The sequence below is a fragment of the Cervus elaphus genome, chromosome X (assembly GCF_910594005.1).
Source record: "Cervus elaphus chromosome X, mCerEla1.1, whole genome shotgun sequence".
NCBI classification, from domain to species: Eukaryota; Metazoa; Chordata; class Mammalia; order Artiodactyla; family Cervidae; genus Cervus; species Cervus elaphus.
The window spans coordinates 27,421,419-27,436,559 of NC_057848.1; the positions used below are offsets into that span (position 1 = coordinate 27,421,419).

The 15,141-nt window shown below is 58.2% G+C and overlaps 2 protein-coding genes across 3 annotated transcripts; both read left to right on the plus strand.

Annotated features, from left to right (window-relative positions):
• Positions 1-1,703: 1,703 nt before the first annotated feature.
• Positions 1,704-9,310, plus strand: LOC122689942 (renin binding protein). Of its 2 annotated transcripts, none has more exons than XM_043896790.1 (11): positions 1,704-1,829; positions 2,136-2,245; positions 2,406-2,481; positions 2,659-2,734; positions 2,934-3,106; positions 4,450-4,674; positions 5,364-5,445; positions 5,673-5,848; positions 6,371-6,502; positions 8,986-9,073; positions 9,163-9,310. In XM_043896790.1, the coding sequence occupies exons 1-11, from the start codon at positions 1,803-1,805 to the stop codon at positions 9,294-9,296; spliced, it is 1,299 nt and encodes a 432-aa protein (XP_043752725.1). In that variant the 5' UTR covers positions 1,704-1,802; the 3' UTR covers positions 9,297-9,310. The 2 variants fall into 2 exon arrangements, with proteins under 2 accessions (XP_043752725.1, XP_043752724.1); XM_043896789.1 differs by having other exon boundaries at positions 1,716-1,856.
• A 232-nt stretch (positions 9,311-9,542) lies between these two features.
• On the plus strand, positions 9,543-14,323 carry NAA10 (N-alpha-acetyltransferase 10, NatA catalytic subunit). The gene is made up of 8 exons (XM_043896791.1): positions 9,543-9,758; positions 10,237-10,335; positions 10,766-10,824; positions 11,773-11,818; positions 11,905-12,020; positions 12,213-12,257; positions 13,347-13,431; positions 13,994-14,323. Exons 1-8 carry the CDS (start codon positions 9,738-9,740, stop codon positions 14,228-14,230), a joined length of 708 nt encoding a protein of 235 aa, XP_043752726.1. The 5' UTR covers positions 9,543-9,737; the 3' UTR covers positions 14,231-14,323.
• Positions 14,324-15,141: the final 818 nt, after the last annotated feature.

Below are 15,141 nucleotides of genomic sequence, written 5' to 3' on the forward strand. Positions count from 1 at the left end.
GTATTGCTATATTTTATTCTTTGCCCATGGGGTTTTTCTCATGGCTTAGAACAACAGGCAGCTGACTATTATCCCCTGCACCTCTCCACTCAGGGCACACCATGGCACCTCACCCCAGTGCATGCTCCTTTGTCCCTGGTACCCTCTCTGTTGGAATCATGGGGTCTTGTGAGCATGGGGTCCTGTTGGTCCCTCACCATGCCAACTCTGACCTGACTCAGAGCCCAGGCACCTCATGCCTCCGAGGGGCCCGGATGGGGGTGGTGGGGGCAGGCAGAGGCCCAGGGAGAGTGGTGGGCACATGTAATTCAGGCTACAGCAGGGGGGGCAATGTCCAGGGGTGGGAAGATGTGGGCCAACTGTGGGGCAGAGAGTCTACCTGAGGGACTCCAGAGAGAAGTCACGGGGTGAGGAGCACCGCCCGCTTTCACCTCGGGGTTGCCCCATGACCGACGGCCATGTCTGAGGCTGGAACTTCAGAACCCTCCCCGGAGCAAAGCTCATCCTTGGCTAGGCATGTTACAGGAAGGCAAGGGAAAGCTGGGTAGAAGGGATACACCAGGAATAATGATGGGCATCTGCAGCTGGGTGGCTGATACCAAGCCAGCTGCGACCCCAGCCGGGACCGCCCCCCAAGCACGAGGTCACATGGGGGGCACACAGCGGCCACAGGGTGTGCTGACCTGCAGGGCGCCCATGGTCTCATCGGGACAAGAACACGGCGCGCCAGGCTCCTGTCCCTGGGCTGCACGGATGAGGCAAGAGGCCCAGTTACATCTCCGGCAAACAGGGTGCCCCCCTCTGAAGCCCAAGCTTCCCCAAGCCCCCATAGGAGTCCAGGGTCCCGGAAACGGCCCCTCCACATAATTCTTCCATTGGCTGAGCAAGAGGAGGAAGTTTGACCCGCCTTCTTCAGAGCACCCAATGTAATCGGACAGTCCGGAGAGGCAGACTGGGTGCTGGAAGGTCTCCCTGGAGAACTCTGGCTCTGAGGACCCTGCTCTTCACTTGCACGTTTCCCGCCTGACTGTCGAGTGGCATCTCTGGGGTGAAGAGGTCAGGGGCTGTGGAGCGGATTCCACAGAGACAGGACTTGCCCGCCCTGTGGGGTCACAGGTCAGAGGGGTCTCAGCGTTCAGGCATTTCCAGCTGTCTCTTCTCTTGGACTTCCCTGGTGGTTCAGACGGTAAAGAGTCTGCCTGCGATGATGGAGACCTGGGTTCGATCCCTGGGTCAGGAATATCCCTGGAGAAGGGAATGGCACCCACTCCAGTGTTCTGGTCTGGAGATTCGCATGGACGTAGGAGCCTGGCGGGCTACAGTCCATGGGGTCGCCAAGAGTCAGAAGTGACTTCACTGTCACTTTTTCCTCTCCTGAGCACCTGGACTCATGCCCTGCCCCGGGGGGCCCCCCTCAGGCGGGGAGACGTGGCTGGAGGAGGGAAGACAGCCCTGAGTTCCCTCTTTACCCCACCTCCCACCCCAATCCCAGAATGTCCTGCCAACTCACCCAGCACTTCCCACCACTAGGGCATTAAGCGGAGGGCGCCCAGCAGAGGAGCTCCAGCGGCCTCAGCTTCCCTCGCGGGGGAGGGGGGGGGGCGGAGGGTCCGCCCGGGGGGCGTGGCCGGAGGGTGGGGGCATGGCCGTGAGCCAGCCAAGCCCCGCCCCCGCTGTGGGCTTGGCCCCCGGGCCAGGCGGAACCTAGCGGGGTAGAGGTGGGTGGTGCTAGGCTGGGTCAGCTGAGTGACAGTCACGCGACCTCACTCCGCTCCGTGTGGCTTCCTGGAGGAGAGGGAGTGATGAGCCGGGGTCTCCGAGTGTGGCAGGCCAGTGCTGGGCGGCCCGGGCAAGGGGTGAGGGCTGGGGGTGGTCGGTGTTGTCCTGGAGGAGGCCGTCCAGGACGGGGGGCGGGGACGGGGGGGGTTCAGTCCCAGGGCCCATCTTGGTCAGGAGGGCAGACCTGCCTCGGGGGGCGCGGGGGGGGAGCTTCCCGAGGCTCCGAGTCAGGCAGCCCTAGGGGGCCACTCGAGCCTGGGGTGACCTGCGGCCCCGGTGAGTCCACCGACGGGACGGGCACCCGAGAAGACGGGGCGGCCTGTAGGGGAGCCGTGTCTCCAAGTCTCTGTCCACAGGACATGGAGAAGGAACAAGAGACGCTGCGGGCCTGGAAAGAGCGCGTGGCGCGCGAGCTGGATCGCGTGGTGGCTTTCTGGCTGGAGCACTCCCACGACCAGGAACAGGGGTGCGCGCCTCGCCCTTCTGGGGGCCTTGGACTGGGTTCTTCGCACCTCTGGAGCCCCTGTACCTCACTCTGGACTGACTGCCATCTGTGGGGTGCCGCCCCCAGCCCCCGCCCCCACCCCCATCCCCGCGAACTCGGCTAATGTCAGCGTGTCCCGCAGGGGCTTCTTCACGTGCCTTGGTCGCGACGGGCGGGTGTACGATGACCTCAAGTACGTCTGGCTGCAGGGGAGGCAGGTACGGACGAGGCGTGCCCGGGGGCGCCCGGGACTGGAACCGGCGCGCTGGGTCCTGCCTGAGTTCGCACACCGGTCAGGGATCGCGGGCTCACCGCCCTCCTTCCCACGGCCCTGAGGACGGCGGCTCCCCACTTGAGCCACGACCCCTCCGCTCCCCCCCCCCGCCCCAACCCAGGTGTGGATGTACTGTCGCTTGTACCGCCAGTTTGAGCGCTTCCGCCGCCCGGAGCTTTTGAATGCAGCTAAAGCAGGTGCCCTCCCTCCCCGTCCCCGTCTCCCCAGAGGCCACTCTCGGTGATCCCCGCAGCCGCGCGGTACTCCCAGTTGCCTGCTTGCCAGCCGGCTCTGGAAGCCCCCCCTCAGGGCGCCCAGTGCCCACTGATGGGGAGGAAGGCACCGTCTGGGGCATCCCCAACGCGCCTTCCAGCGCACCACCTTCCTGACCACCAGGTGGCGAGTTTTTGCTGCGTTATGCCCAAGTGGCACCTCCTGCAAAGAAGTGTGCCTTTGTGCTGACCAGGGACGGCCGCCCAGTCAAGGTGCAGCGGACCATCTTCAGCGAGTGTTTCTACACCATGGCCATGAACGAGCTGTGGAGGGTGACGGGGGACGCGCGGTACCAGGTGTGGGGGAGGATGGGCACGCTGTACATCTCTGTCCCTCACCTTCGCTGGCTCCTGGCACCTGGGTGCGGGCCAGATCTGTCCTTAACATCAGTCCTTTCTCTGGGCCCACAGGGCGCAGGGCTGCCAGTCACGCCCACTGTTACTGCTGTTACTGTCACTTTGTGTCCTCCCTCCCCCAGAGGCCCTCCCTCAACAACCCCCACAGGGGCCCTGGGCACCGTTCAGTTCAGTTCAGTGGCTCAGTCGTGTCCGACTCTTTGCAACCCCATGGACTGCACCATGCCAGGCCTCCCTGTCCATCTCCAACTCCCGGAGTTTACTCAAACTCATGTCCATCGAGTTGGTGATGCCATCCAACCATCCACTCCTGTGTCTTCCCCCTCTCCTCCTGCCTTCAATCTTTCCCAGCATCAGGGTATTTTCTGAGTTGGTTCTTCGCATCAGGTGGCCAAAAGTACTGGAGTTTTAGCTTCAGGATCAGTCCTTCTAATAAATATTCAGGACTGATTTTCTTTAGGATGGGCACAGAGGTGTTACCAAACCAGACTTGGGCCCATGTGTGGTGAAGGCAGTCCACTGACACCAGGTGGTGGGGAAGGAAAGTACAGCATTTATTCCAAAGGGACAGGGTAGGTCCTGCTCAAAACACCTTTCAGAGAAGGGTTTAGGGCAAAATCAAGGAGGAGGTCGAAGGGCACCTGATCGGCTTAGGAACATTCTTCTGATTGGCTGGTGGTGAGATAACCAGGAGGGAGTTACATGATCCACTTTCTGGTACCAATGGTCTGTGCTCTATGTGCCACTGGGCATCATGTACTTAAGTTCTTCCCCCTGGTGGGTGTTTTAGTTATGTGCAAAACAGCTCAAGGATACAACTCAGGATTTTATTTATGGCTCTTGGGGAAGACTTTAGTCTAAACTCATTGTTTTGTCTTGCTTATCTGTTTTCCTTTGTTTCTGCATTTCCTCACTTCTCTGATTAAATATGCTCCTTGGAACTTGGAAAGGCCTAGGAGGCTAAAGCTTTTCAACAAACAAGAAGTGGGGGACCCTGGGAGATCAATTGCCTGCACCCCCCCCCCCAGGTTCTGCAGGGTCCTGCCCAGAGGGACCAGCCCTGCCCTGGCTAGGAGGGTGCTCCTCCCTGGCCCCATCATCTTTCAAAGCTGACCTCACTGCCTGGGCACGGTCTGCAACCCCCAGCCCAGGAGCCCTAGCACCCAGCCTGGGGCCAGGCCTTGGTAGGGGTGTCCTAGGAGCTCAGCCCAGGGGACCTGGGCGGAACAGACTGGATGGGCTGCAGCCTCAGCCTGGGTCTCCCCTCCCCCCTCCCCCCGCAGAGCGAAGCCATGGAGATGATGGATCAGATCGTGAGCTGGGTGCGGGAGGACCCCTCCGGGCTGGGCCGGCCCCAGCTCCCTGGGGCCCCAGCCTCAGAATCCATGGCGGTGCCCATGATGCTGCTCAACCTGGTGGAGCAACTCGGGGAGGCGGACGAGGAGCTGGCAGGCATCTCCGCGGAGCTGGGGGACTGGTGTGCTCAGAGGATTCTGCAACACGTGCAGGTGGGGGCAGGAGGTAGACACTGGTTGCCAGACCAGTCCTGGGGGGCTGGGGCACAGGGTGACCACCATTCCCCACCCCCAGGCCCACACTCACCCCCGAGCTCAGTCATCTCCAATTCTTTCTGACCCTATGGACTGTAGCCCACCAGGCTCCTTGGTCCATGGGGATTCTCCCAGGCCAGAATACTGGAGTGGGTTGCCATGCCCTCCTCCAGAGGATCTTCCCCACTCAGGGATTGAACCCAGGTCTGCCGCACATTGCAGGCAGATTCTTTACCATCTGAGCCACCAGGGAAGCCCACTCATGAGCTAGGGGTCTATTTTACAGATGGGGAGACACAGGGAGGTGTGGCCCAGAACCCTTGGAAAGGGTGGGGGAGGACCCCAGGGATCCAGGTGGGGGTGAGGGCAGGAGGGTGGGGTCCAGACCCCCAGGCCCATCAAGGAGCTCGAAACCCAGACCCAGCTTCCTCCCAGGCCTCTGGACAGCCAGGTCAGCCCAATCTCAGTCTCCCCATTCAGTGTCTTCTGGGGCCCAGGCCCAAAGCAAGTTCCAGACCCTTGGGAGGGAATCAGCTCCTCAAAGCCCCTCGCCCACCCCTGCCAGCCCACCCAAGCCTGCAGATGGGGAGGGAGGGGGCAGAGGGGGGTGCTGAATGCTGAACCCCCTTCTGCTCCTCCCTCTGCAGAGGGGTGGGCAGGCTGTGCTGGAGAATGTGTCAGAGGATGGTGAGGAACTCTCAGGCTGCTTGGGGAGACACCAGAACCCAGGTGAGGGGTTGGGTGGGCTTCAGATGTGGGAACTGCCTGCCTCCCTCCACACTGGGCACTGAGGACCTGGCAGAGAAGCAGGGATGGGCCTGCCATGCTGGGGGCACGGCTCAAAGCAGCCCCCACTGCTGGCAAGAGAGGAAGGGAGTCAGCATGCAGCGCAGGGGGCTGGAGCCCCCTACCTGGGGGAGACCACACTACCTGCCTTACCCTGAGCCCTTAACCAGGCCACGCGCTGGAGGCTGGCTGGTTCCTGCTCCGTTATGCCATCCGAAGAGGTGATGCCAAACTTCAAGCCCACGTGATCGACAAGTTCCTACTGTTGCCTTTCCACTCTGGATGGGACCCTGAGCATGGTGGCCTCTTCTACTTCCAGGATGCTGATGGCCTCTGCCCCACCCAGGTGGGAATGTGCCCAGGGCTGTCCTCAACCCATTTCACAGAGGAGGGGGGCCCAGGGAGACCCCAGTGGTCCTCAAGCTCACACACACAAGGAGACACATGTCCCTCCATTTTGGAAAGGCTCACTGGGTGATTCTAAGCCATCAGCAGTGGGGGCAGATTTGGTCCCTTATGTCTGTGTGATTATACCTTGATCCCACTGAGGTCCACAGAAGGTGGCTGAGTTGGCCACCGGCAGGAGCTGATTGTCCAAGGGGCTCTAGACAGACCAATGAGACAGCCAGGGTTTGGATTCCAGGGCTCAAGGGGAGCCTGGCCCAGACCTGCCCTTCCGGCTCAAGAAGCTAGTGCCAATCTGCTGGGCAGTCAAGGCCTCCATAGTCGTCCATGCCACAATGAAGCTCCAAGTGCCTGGGCCGGATGGAGTCTTAGCCAGGGCCTGAATGATGGGGGTGACCTTCCTGCTGAGAGGGGTGGCGGAGGGTGGTACCCAGGCTTCCAGATGCCTCCTCTCTGCTCCCAGCTGGAGTGGGCCATGAAGCTCTGGTGGCCACACAGTGAAGCCATGATCGCCTTCCTCATGGGCTACAGTGAGACTGGGGACCCCGCCTTGCTGCGCATCTTCTACCAGGTGGCTGAGTACACCTTCCGCCGGGTAAGTGCTGCTTCTTGGTCTCAGCAAAGGTGTGGAGACTGCAGACCGGGCGGGGAGGGCGAGTCTTCCTACACATCCCCCGCTTGCCCCTCAGCAGACATGGAGGTCCCGGCCCCAGTACCCTCTGTTGAGTCAACAGAGCAGCCCCTTCCCCACTGGAGCTCACATTTTGCTGGCACTGGGACTGACCATAAACAAGTAAACAAGCAAACAGAGATGGGGATGAGAGCTCTGGGAAATACAGCAAGGTCAGGGGGCTGGGGGGCTGCTGATGGGAAGGAAAAAAGCTGGAAGGGGTGCTCAGCAAAGAGGGGTCAACCTGACTCTGGGGTTCAAGGGTGCTGGGGCTTTGGGAGGGGAGGCCATAGGGCCCCAGGCCAAGGTAGGGAGATGGCGTGGTGGCTGTCATCCTGGCCAGTGAGCGGGGGCCTGACCTGGGGTGGAAGATGCAACAGGAGCAGGGCTCAGAGTCTGGTTGAATGGGAGGAGTCTGAACTGGCCACAAGTGTCTTGAGTGTCATAAGGATATAGATGATATATACTGAAAGCCACAAGGCAAGGTGAGCTTTGAGGACAGAAAGAAAAGAGAAGAGGGAATAGGAGGGCCCAGCAAAGGAGACAAGAATCAGTTGTGAGGCAGGAAGGAAGCCAGGGACACCCCCCACCACTAGAGGCCTGAGTGTAATGAGTGGAGTGATGACCTGTGCCAGCCATGGCTGAGAGGCACCTTGGGGGCTGAGCCTGAATGAAGGAAAATTCCCAATGTGTTTCGAAAGCCACAACTCACTCCATCAGTAAACCCTAGTACAGGAGGGATTACAACAGGGGGGTCTTACTTGGTGGTCTGTGGGTTTTGTGACCTGGGAGAAAACTCTATCTTTCTTTACGCTAACCTCTAACTGAAATCCGGTATTTGCTTCCATCATGAATGAAAGCACAGTGGTATTAGCAGTGTCTGACTTCATCACCAGTAGACATCCCAAATGTGTTCATGTTACATTGTAGTTCAAGGGGCATCTCCCAGTATTGCACACGCTCATCATTACTTCCAAACACAACAGTCACAAGACCCGGGGTGATGTATGTTAATACTGAATGCATTCAAAAGAACCTGTGTTCGAGGCCATCGGGGTTAACTGCATAAAGTGAAATTTAAGGAATAAATTGTCAAGAAAGAGAGATGGCCATCGAACAATCAGGAAACTTATAAACAGATCAGTCATTATGCACTGATCATCATAACAGAAGACAGGAAATTCAGACATCCACAGAAATGCTGGACAGGAAAACAGTTCAATCTGTCCGTGTCAGATCACATAGTTGAATAATAAGTGAGAACATGAGCAGTGTTACTGGAAAGATAGAATGAATAGATATAGAACTAGTGTTACCTGCTATGAAGAGGAGTAGACCTATTCACAGGTCGACATTTAAAAAGACATTTTTATAGTGTACTTCAGTGTCACTGACTTCTTCCACAGTCCTTCTGAGAAGGGATTCCACTCACGTCTCTATCTGGGGAGGAAAGAGAAGGGTCTAGGCCAGGGCTTTGGAGTCTACCCTGGAGCATCTGCAAGGAACTGTGGGCAAGAGAGAAGAAAGAAATTCGGAATGGGTCAACACAGCTGCTGGGCAGGGTCAGGCTTCAGGGGGCTCCAAGGGAGAGGGAGATGTGTTTGGGACCTGTGACAAGCAAGGCTGGAGTCAGCTCAGTGCTAGATATCTACAGTCTCATCAACTGGAAGACGGGCCTGTGAAGCGGAGAACAGGAACTCAAAGGGAATCATCTGTTAGAAAGTTACATGACAGGTCAGCACTTCTATTCTCTTTCTTTAAATCAATTCTGTTGAAGTGCAATGAATATTTTAAGTATCCATTTTAAGTATTCAGTTCACTGAGATATAGCAATGTATATATCTGTGTTTAGTACCTAAGTTGTATCTGACTCTTGTGGCCCAATGGACTGCAGCCTGCCAGGCTCCTCTGTTCATGGGATTTCCCAGGCAAGAATACTGGAATGGGTTGCGATTTCCTTCTCCAGGGGATTTTCCCGATACAGGGATCCAACCCAGGTGTCCTGCATTGGCAAGCAGGTTCTTTTGCACAGAGCCACCAGGGAAGTCCCATATATATCTGTATAACTTCCAGCATACTCAAGATACGGAACTGTTCCATCATACCCAAGCAGGGTTCTTTATTCCATCTTGCAAGGTTTCATCTCACAGTCAGCAGCCCCTTTCCAAAGTGGGGTATCTAGGTGCCCACTTCGGCTGCAGAAAAAGGAAAAGAGAAAGCCCTTTGTGTTCATATTTGTCCAGGACACGGGATCTAACAGCACTGGTTCTGTAGTTATGGTATCTGGGATCTGCCTGGGCTCTGATCCCGGGTAGCGCTTTAGTGGGACGGGTGAACACTTATTCCCCAGGCGTTTGGCATCTGGGTAGCTCCTGCCGGCGCTGCCTGTCACTGCCTTGTTATTGCAGTTTCGCGATCCAGAGTACGGGGAATGGTTTGGCTACCTGAACCGAGATGGGAAGGTCGCCCTCACTATCAAGGGGGGTCCTTTCAAAGGTGAGTGGGGGACAGGGCGGAGCTGCAGGGGCTCAGGGCACTTGGCTGTCCCTAGCCCTCCCAACCCGCTGTCCCGCCTCTCCCCGTAGGCTGCTTCCACGTGCCGCGGTGCCTGGCCATGTGCGAGGAGATGCTGAACGACCTGCTGAGCCGTCTCGCTCCTGCCTCGGCCCTCAGCGCCCGGCCTCCGCCCGCTGGTCCCGCCCGCCCGGGTGCAGAATAAAACGAAGCCTATTACACTGTCTGCGTGTGTGAGCTTCCGTGGGGTTGCGGGAGTGGGGGTAACGCCCGCCGCCTTTGGCTGGAGAGCACCTGCTCGCCCGGCCAGTGACCCACCCGGAGCTCTGGAACCTCCCACCTTGACAAGAGGCCCGCCCCGCGCCGGGGCTCGCCCGGCCATTGGCCCGCCCCGCATAGACGCCCCGCCCTGCTCTTGGAGCTCCCTGCACATTGGCCAAACACCCAGGAGGGTGGGTCCGACAGTGCGCCACTTCCGGCCGGTGGCCGGGCCAGGCGCGCACCGCCTCTTCCGCCGCCGCCCCCGCGATCCGGGACCTAGCTCCAGCCCTAGCCGTGGCCTGGCAGCCCCGGTGTTGCTCCGGAGCGTGGCGGCAGCTGACTGCGCGTTCACGACCCGCTGGGAACCGCGAGCCTCGCCGCCGTTATGAACATCCGCAATGCGAGGGTGAGGGGCCGGGTCCGGAGACAGTCCGCGCCGCGTGGGAGCGGGGCCTGGTGGCCGCGTGCGCATGCTCCTGAGGGGCCCGGCCGAGCCCCAGGGCCGGCCGCCTGGAGCGCCTGCGGCCGCCCGGCACGAAACAGTAAAGACCACCGTTCCCATGGGGTTGGCCCTCCCCACAGATGAGGCCAGGGGTTCAAGGCCGGGGTTGCGAACCCCTTCTTTCGGGGATGTCGGGGCTCCGTGGGGTGGTGTTGGGGAGCTTCCTGGCGCTCTCACGTCCGTTCCTGGAACCGTCAAGTTTTTGCCCGGCGGCCCTGGGCCAGGCATGTGCAGAGACAGATAGTCCCAGCTCCCGCCCAGATCTGGGGGTGGGGGTGGGGGTGGGGGGTCGGTAAGCAGACAGCGAGCAGGGCTCCAACAGAACCGAGGCCTACTTAGTGCAGCCCCAGGCCTGACCGCATTCCACTGCCCTCCCTCGCAGCCAGAGGACCTGATGAACATGCAACACTGCAACCTCCTGTGCCTGCCTGAGAACTACCAGATGAAATACTATTTCTACCATGGCCTCTCCTGGCCCCAGGTGGGGCGGCTGTTGAATTTGGGGACTGGGTCAAGGAGGCCAGGGAATTCCCACCCTGAGTTGGCTGAGACCATGAAGAGTCCAGGGCGGGGGGCGCCTGGGTGAAGGAGGCCCTGAGGGTTGGCTTCAGCTGGGGTGACTGGGGGTGGAAAGGAGGTGTCTGAAGACGGGAGATGAACAGGGCCAACCTAGAAGCAGAATTACCACCTGTCTGCCCACCTCTTCCTGGTTAAGAACAAGGGGCACTGTGTGGTATGGGAAAACAAGGCCACCTTGCCTGGAGGTCAGGAGCTGTCACTGAACTCCACCCTGGGCTGCTGTCCATCATGGCCAGGGCAAGAGACAGGCGGTTTGACCAGGTGTCTGCTAAGGGCTCCTCCAGCTCTGATAGAAACTTGTTTTCTGCCTCCTTTTTCCTCCTGTCTTCCAGCTCTCGTACATCGCCGAGGACGAGAATGGGAAGATCGTGGGGTACGTCCTGGCCAAAATGTGAGTCATCAGGGACAGAGAGACAAGACTGGCGCCTGACCTGCGGGTGGGGGAGAAGGGACACTGACATTTGCACATGTCTGATGGAGGCTGCCTGGGTTGGGTTTTTTTTTTTTTCTTTTTGAAATGAATAGACTGTTCTTTAGTTCAGTTTGAGCTTTAGAGGAAATGTGAGTGCAAGATACACACCCCTCTCACATAACTCCTCCCCTGTCTTCCCTGGTTGCCTCTCTTACTAATATTTCCTTGTACATCTGTTACAATATTGCTACATCATTATTAAAGTCCATAGTTCACAGTAAGTTTCATCCTTGGAGTCATATGGACAAATGTATAACAACATGTGTTCACTTCTATAGTATCACACAGAGTAGTCTCACTGCCTGCCGAGTTTTCCTTACGCCACCTGTTCATCCCTCCTCTCTCCCCAGGGAACCACTGATCTCTTTACTATATCCATAGTTTTGCCTTTTCCAGAACATCCCACAATTAGAACATACAGTGTGTGGGCTTCCCAGGTGGCTCAGTGGTAAGGAATCTGCCTGCCACTGCAGGAGACACAGGTTCGATCCCTTGGTGGGGAAGATCCCCTGGAGGAGGAAATGGCAACCCACTCCAGTACTCTTGCCTGGAGAATCTCCATGGACAAAGGAGCCTGGTGGGCTACTGTCCATGGGGTCACAAAGAGTCAGACACGACTGACTGCGCACGTACCTCAACATACAGTATAGCCATTTCAGACTGCCTCTCAGTCTTTTGTATTGAAGTTTCCTCCATGTCTTTTCCTGGCTTGATAACTCCCTTCTTTTTAGCACTGAATAGTGTTCCATTGATACTGCACTTGTCTTTTGTCTGCTGCCTGGGGTCTGGAGAGCCCTGACTCTCCCCTACTTGGGTCTGGGGGCACTGTGGGGTTTGCTCCTAGCCTCTCTTTTCTTCTTGCTCTAGGGAAGAAGACCCAGACGATGTGCCCCATGGACATATCACCTCACTGGTGCGTAGGACCGCCCCCCCCCCCGGCTCTGGTGGGCGTGGAAGTTAGTTGGAGCCACCTCTGAGGTCCCACTTTTCTGCCCCCAGGCTGTGAAGCGTTCCCACCGGCGTCTTGGTCTGGCTCAAAAGCTGATGGACCAGGCCTCCCGAGCCATGATCGAGAACTTCAATGCCAAATATGTCTCCCTGCATGTCCGGAAGAGGTGGAAGCCGGGGTCAAAGGAAGGGGCGTGGGGGCTACTGTCTTGATTCGGGTCCTGGGCAGCCTTGGCTTTTGGAGAAGACTGGGAGGTGGAATTCGTGGGGAGGGGGACTGGGAGGAGGGGCAGGACCTGGACATGCTGTCCCTGTCTGGCCTGGCCTGTAGAGCTCAGCACTGCCTTGTTCCCCTACAGTAACCGGGCAGCTCTGCACCTCTATTCCAACACGCTCAACTTTCAGTAAGTAGATCTAGATGTTTCTAATGGGAATGGGACAGTCCCCAGGTCTGGCTTGCCCAGGTGGCTGAGATGGGCTGAGCTACCTTCTAGGCATGAGGGTGGGCGGCAGCTGGAGCTAGGGACAGGCTGTGGCCTCCACTTGGAGACAGTGACACCTATCTGCCACCATCTGCTCGAGACGTGTTGTGGGTCTAGAGGACATTTAGTGTTTCTTGCTGGGCAGAAGACGACTACCTGCTGCTGGTGGGGGCCAGGTGAAGGGCAGCATGGTGAAGGCGTTCAGAAGTAGAGACAAGGACCCAGGACAGGAACAGGACTGAAAGTGACCAGGCACCTAGAAGCATCTCAGCAGAACCAGAAGAAAGGGTAAACCAAAGCACATTGGTGCAGGAAGGGTGCAGCAGAGGGGTCTAGAGCCCTGGGTGTCCCAGTGGGCGAGAGCAGTCCGCTCAGTGTGCCCAGCACAGGACACAGAGAGCCTGGCCAGGAACTGCCCTGCCCAAGGCGTTGTGGTGAAAGCCGCTGGGATGGGCTGTTTGTGGAGAGCCCACTGAGACAGCCTTAGCTTCAGCTCGCTTAAGGAAGGGAAGGACCTACAGGCTGGGCATCTGAGGATCTTTGACCTGGATGCAGACGCCCCTGCTGGTTGACAGTTCCCGGGTCTGAAGGCTGGCAGGGCCTTTCTGGGCCGTCCAAGAACACCAAGAACAGAGGCCACAGCACCCCCCCCCCCCATTTCCAACTGCTTGGCATGGGAGGCAGCCAGACATGCGTGCCCAGGAAGTGACAGGGAACTGGACAAGGAGGGGGAGGGTATTGCCACATTCAGGGGCGACGGTTCCCAGGAAACCACAGACACACATCCTTGGGAGCCAGGTTAGGGATGAGGGGTGGTGGCAGGATGCCAGGGGTGGGAGGGAGTCCAGCTTACTGTTGGAGAAAGCAGACGGAAGGCCACGTCAGAAACGTCTCCAAAGGGCCTTTGGGGGGGCACTGACACCCTGTCCCACTGGCAGATAGCAATAGAGGGTGGAGGAGAATTGCCCCCAACTCGGTTTCTCCTCCTCTCCACCCTCCCCCCGCCCCCAGGATCAGCGAAGTGGAGCCCAAATACTACGCTGACGGGGAAGATGCATACGCCATGAAGCGGGACCTTACCCAGATGGCCGATGAGGTGAGTCTGGTGGGGCCAAGGCCACCGGCCCCAAGCAGGCTGAGCGGGGTGGCCTGAGGGAGTTGGAGGTGTCCTGGTCCTCTTCACCTCAGCTGACAGGTGGGGAGCCGGACCTTGGCGGGGCTTTAAAGAAGGCTGTCATTGGGCCAAGGCTCCATTTTCTGAGGAGGAGGCCTGTCCTGCCCAGAGGCCGCTGTGACAGGACAGTGGGGAGGCATCTGGACGTGCTGAGGCGCGGGGCTGGGGATGGCTGCGGCCGGCTCCAAGGCTGAGGAGACAGTCAGGGTTCTGCCCAAGGCTCCACAGGGGCCAGGGCCATTCAGAGGGCTCCACAGAAGCCGCGTGAGGGCGTATGAACACCTCCACTTCATTGAAGAGGAAACAGGCCCAAAGGAGGCAGTTGCTGGGACTAGCCCTGGGTCTCCCAACGCAGTCCTGTGTTTCCTGCCCTGCCTGCCCCCCCAGCAAGGGACCAGAAACAGGCAGTGGGAGCAGACCCTTGTGGTCTAGAGACTTAGGCCCTGTCTCCTTCCTCCCGCCTCTCCCGGGCTTCCGGTGGCAGCTGAGGCGGCACCTGGAGCTGAAGGAGAAGGGCAGGCATGTGGTGCTGGGCTCCATCGAGAACAAGGTGGAAGGCAAGGGCAACTCGCTTCCGAGCTCAGGGGAGGCCTGTCGTGAGGAAAAGGGCCTGGTTGCGGAGGACAGCGGTGGTGACAGCAAGGACCTCAGCGAGGTCAGCGAGACCACAGAGAGCACCGACGTCAAGGACAGCTCAGAGGCCTCTGACTCGGCTTCCTAGAGCCCGCACCTGCTCCCCTCCCTGTCCTGGCCTGCCCATCCTATCCTCACCGCAAGAGGTTTCACAATAAACTTCACCCAGTGGCCTTGGGGAGTTCACGTGTGCGAGTGTGCACCTTTTGGGTGGTGTGTGGATGCCCCGCTCTGGCTCTTGTGTTCCTCTGGACGTGGACCTCACAGCCTTTTGGCACAGTGTGTCCTGCAAGCCCTCCTAGAAGGGAAGAGCTTTGTCAGGGCTTTGGAGAGGTCTGATGGCTTGGAGCCATCTTTGGGTCTGGGAGGGTGGGGGAAAGAGACCCTGGAGTTCTGGAAGCCTTCTGAGCCTTGCTGTGCTGCTGCCCTGCCAGGCTCCAGATGTGGGAGTTCAGCTGCTCATTGACCTTACCTACCATCTCAGTAGTGACCCAACCAGCTCCCCAGTTCCCCAAGCCCTGGCAAGTGTCCTTGATTCCTCCCTCCCCTGCAAACTAAAAGGTCTGCCAATTTTGTGTGTTTGATCACTGTGATACCTCTTGAATCTCCTTCCTAACGGTTTTAGATTCACAGAGGTGAGCAGATAGTACAGGGTTTCTGTGGATGCACGCCCCCCCCCAGTTTCCACTATTAATATTTTTACCTTTCTTCTATCTTTTTAATTGGAGGCTAATTACTTTATTATTAATAACATTTTGTATTCTTACATTTGACCCAATACTGATACATTATAACTATAGTTCAGGGTTTACATTTCCTTCTGCATTGTACACTCTGGGTTTTGACAAATAACATCATGTCATTTCATGCAGAATGCTGCTGCTGCTGCTGCTGCTAAGTCGCTTCAGTCGTGTCCGACTCTGTGCGACCCCATAGACGGCAGCCCACCAGGCTCCCCAGTCCCTGGGATTCTCCAGGCAAGAACACTGGAGTGGGTTG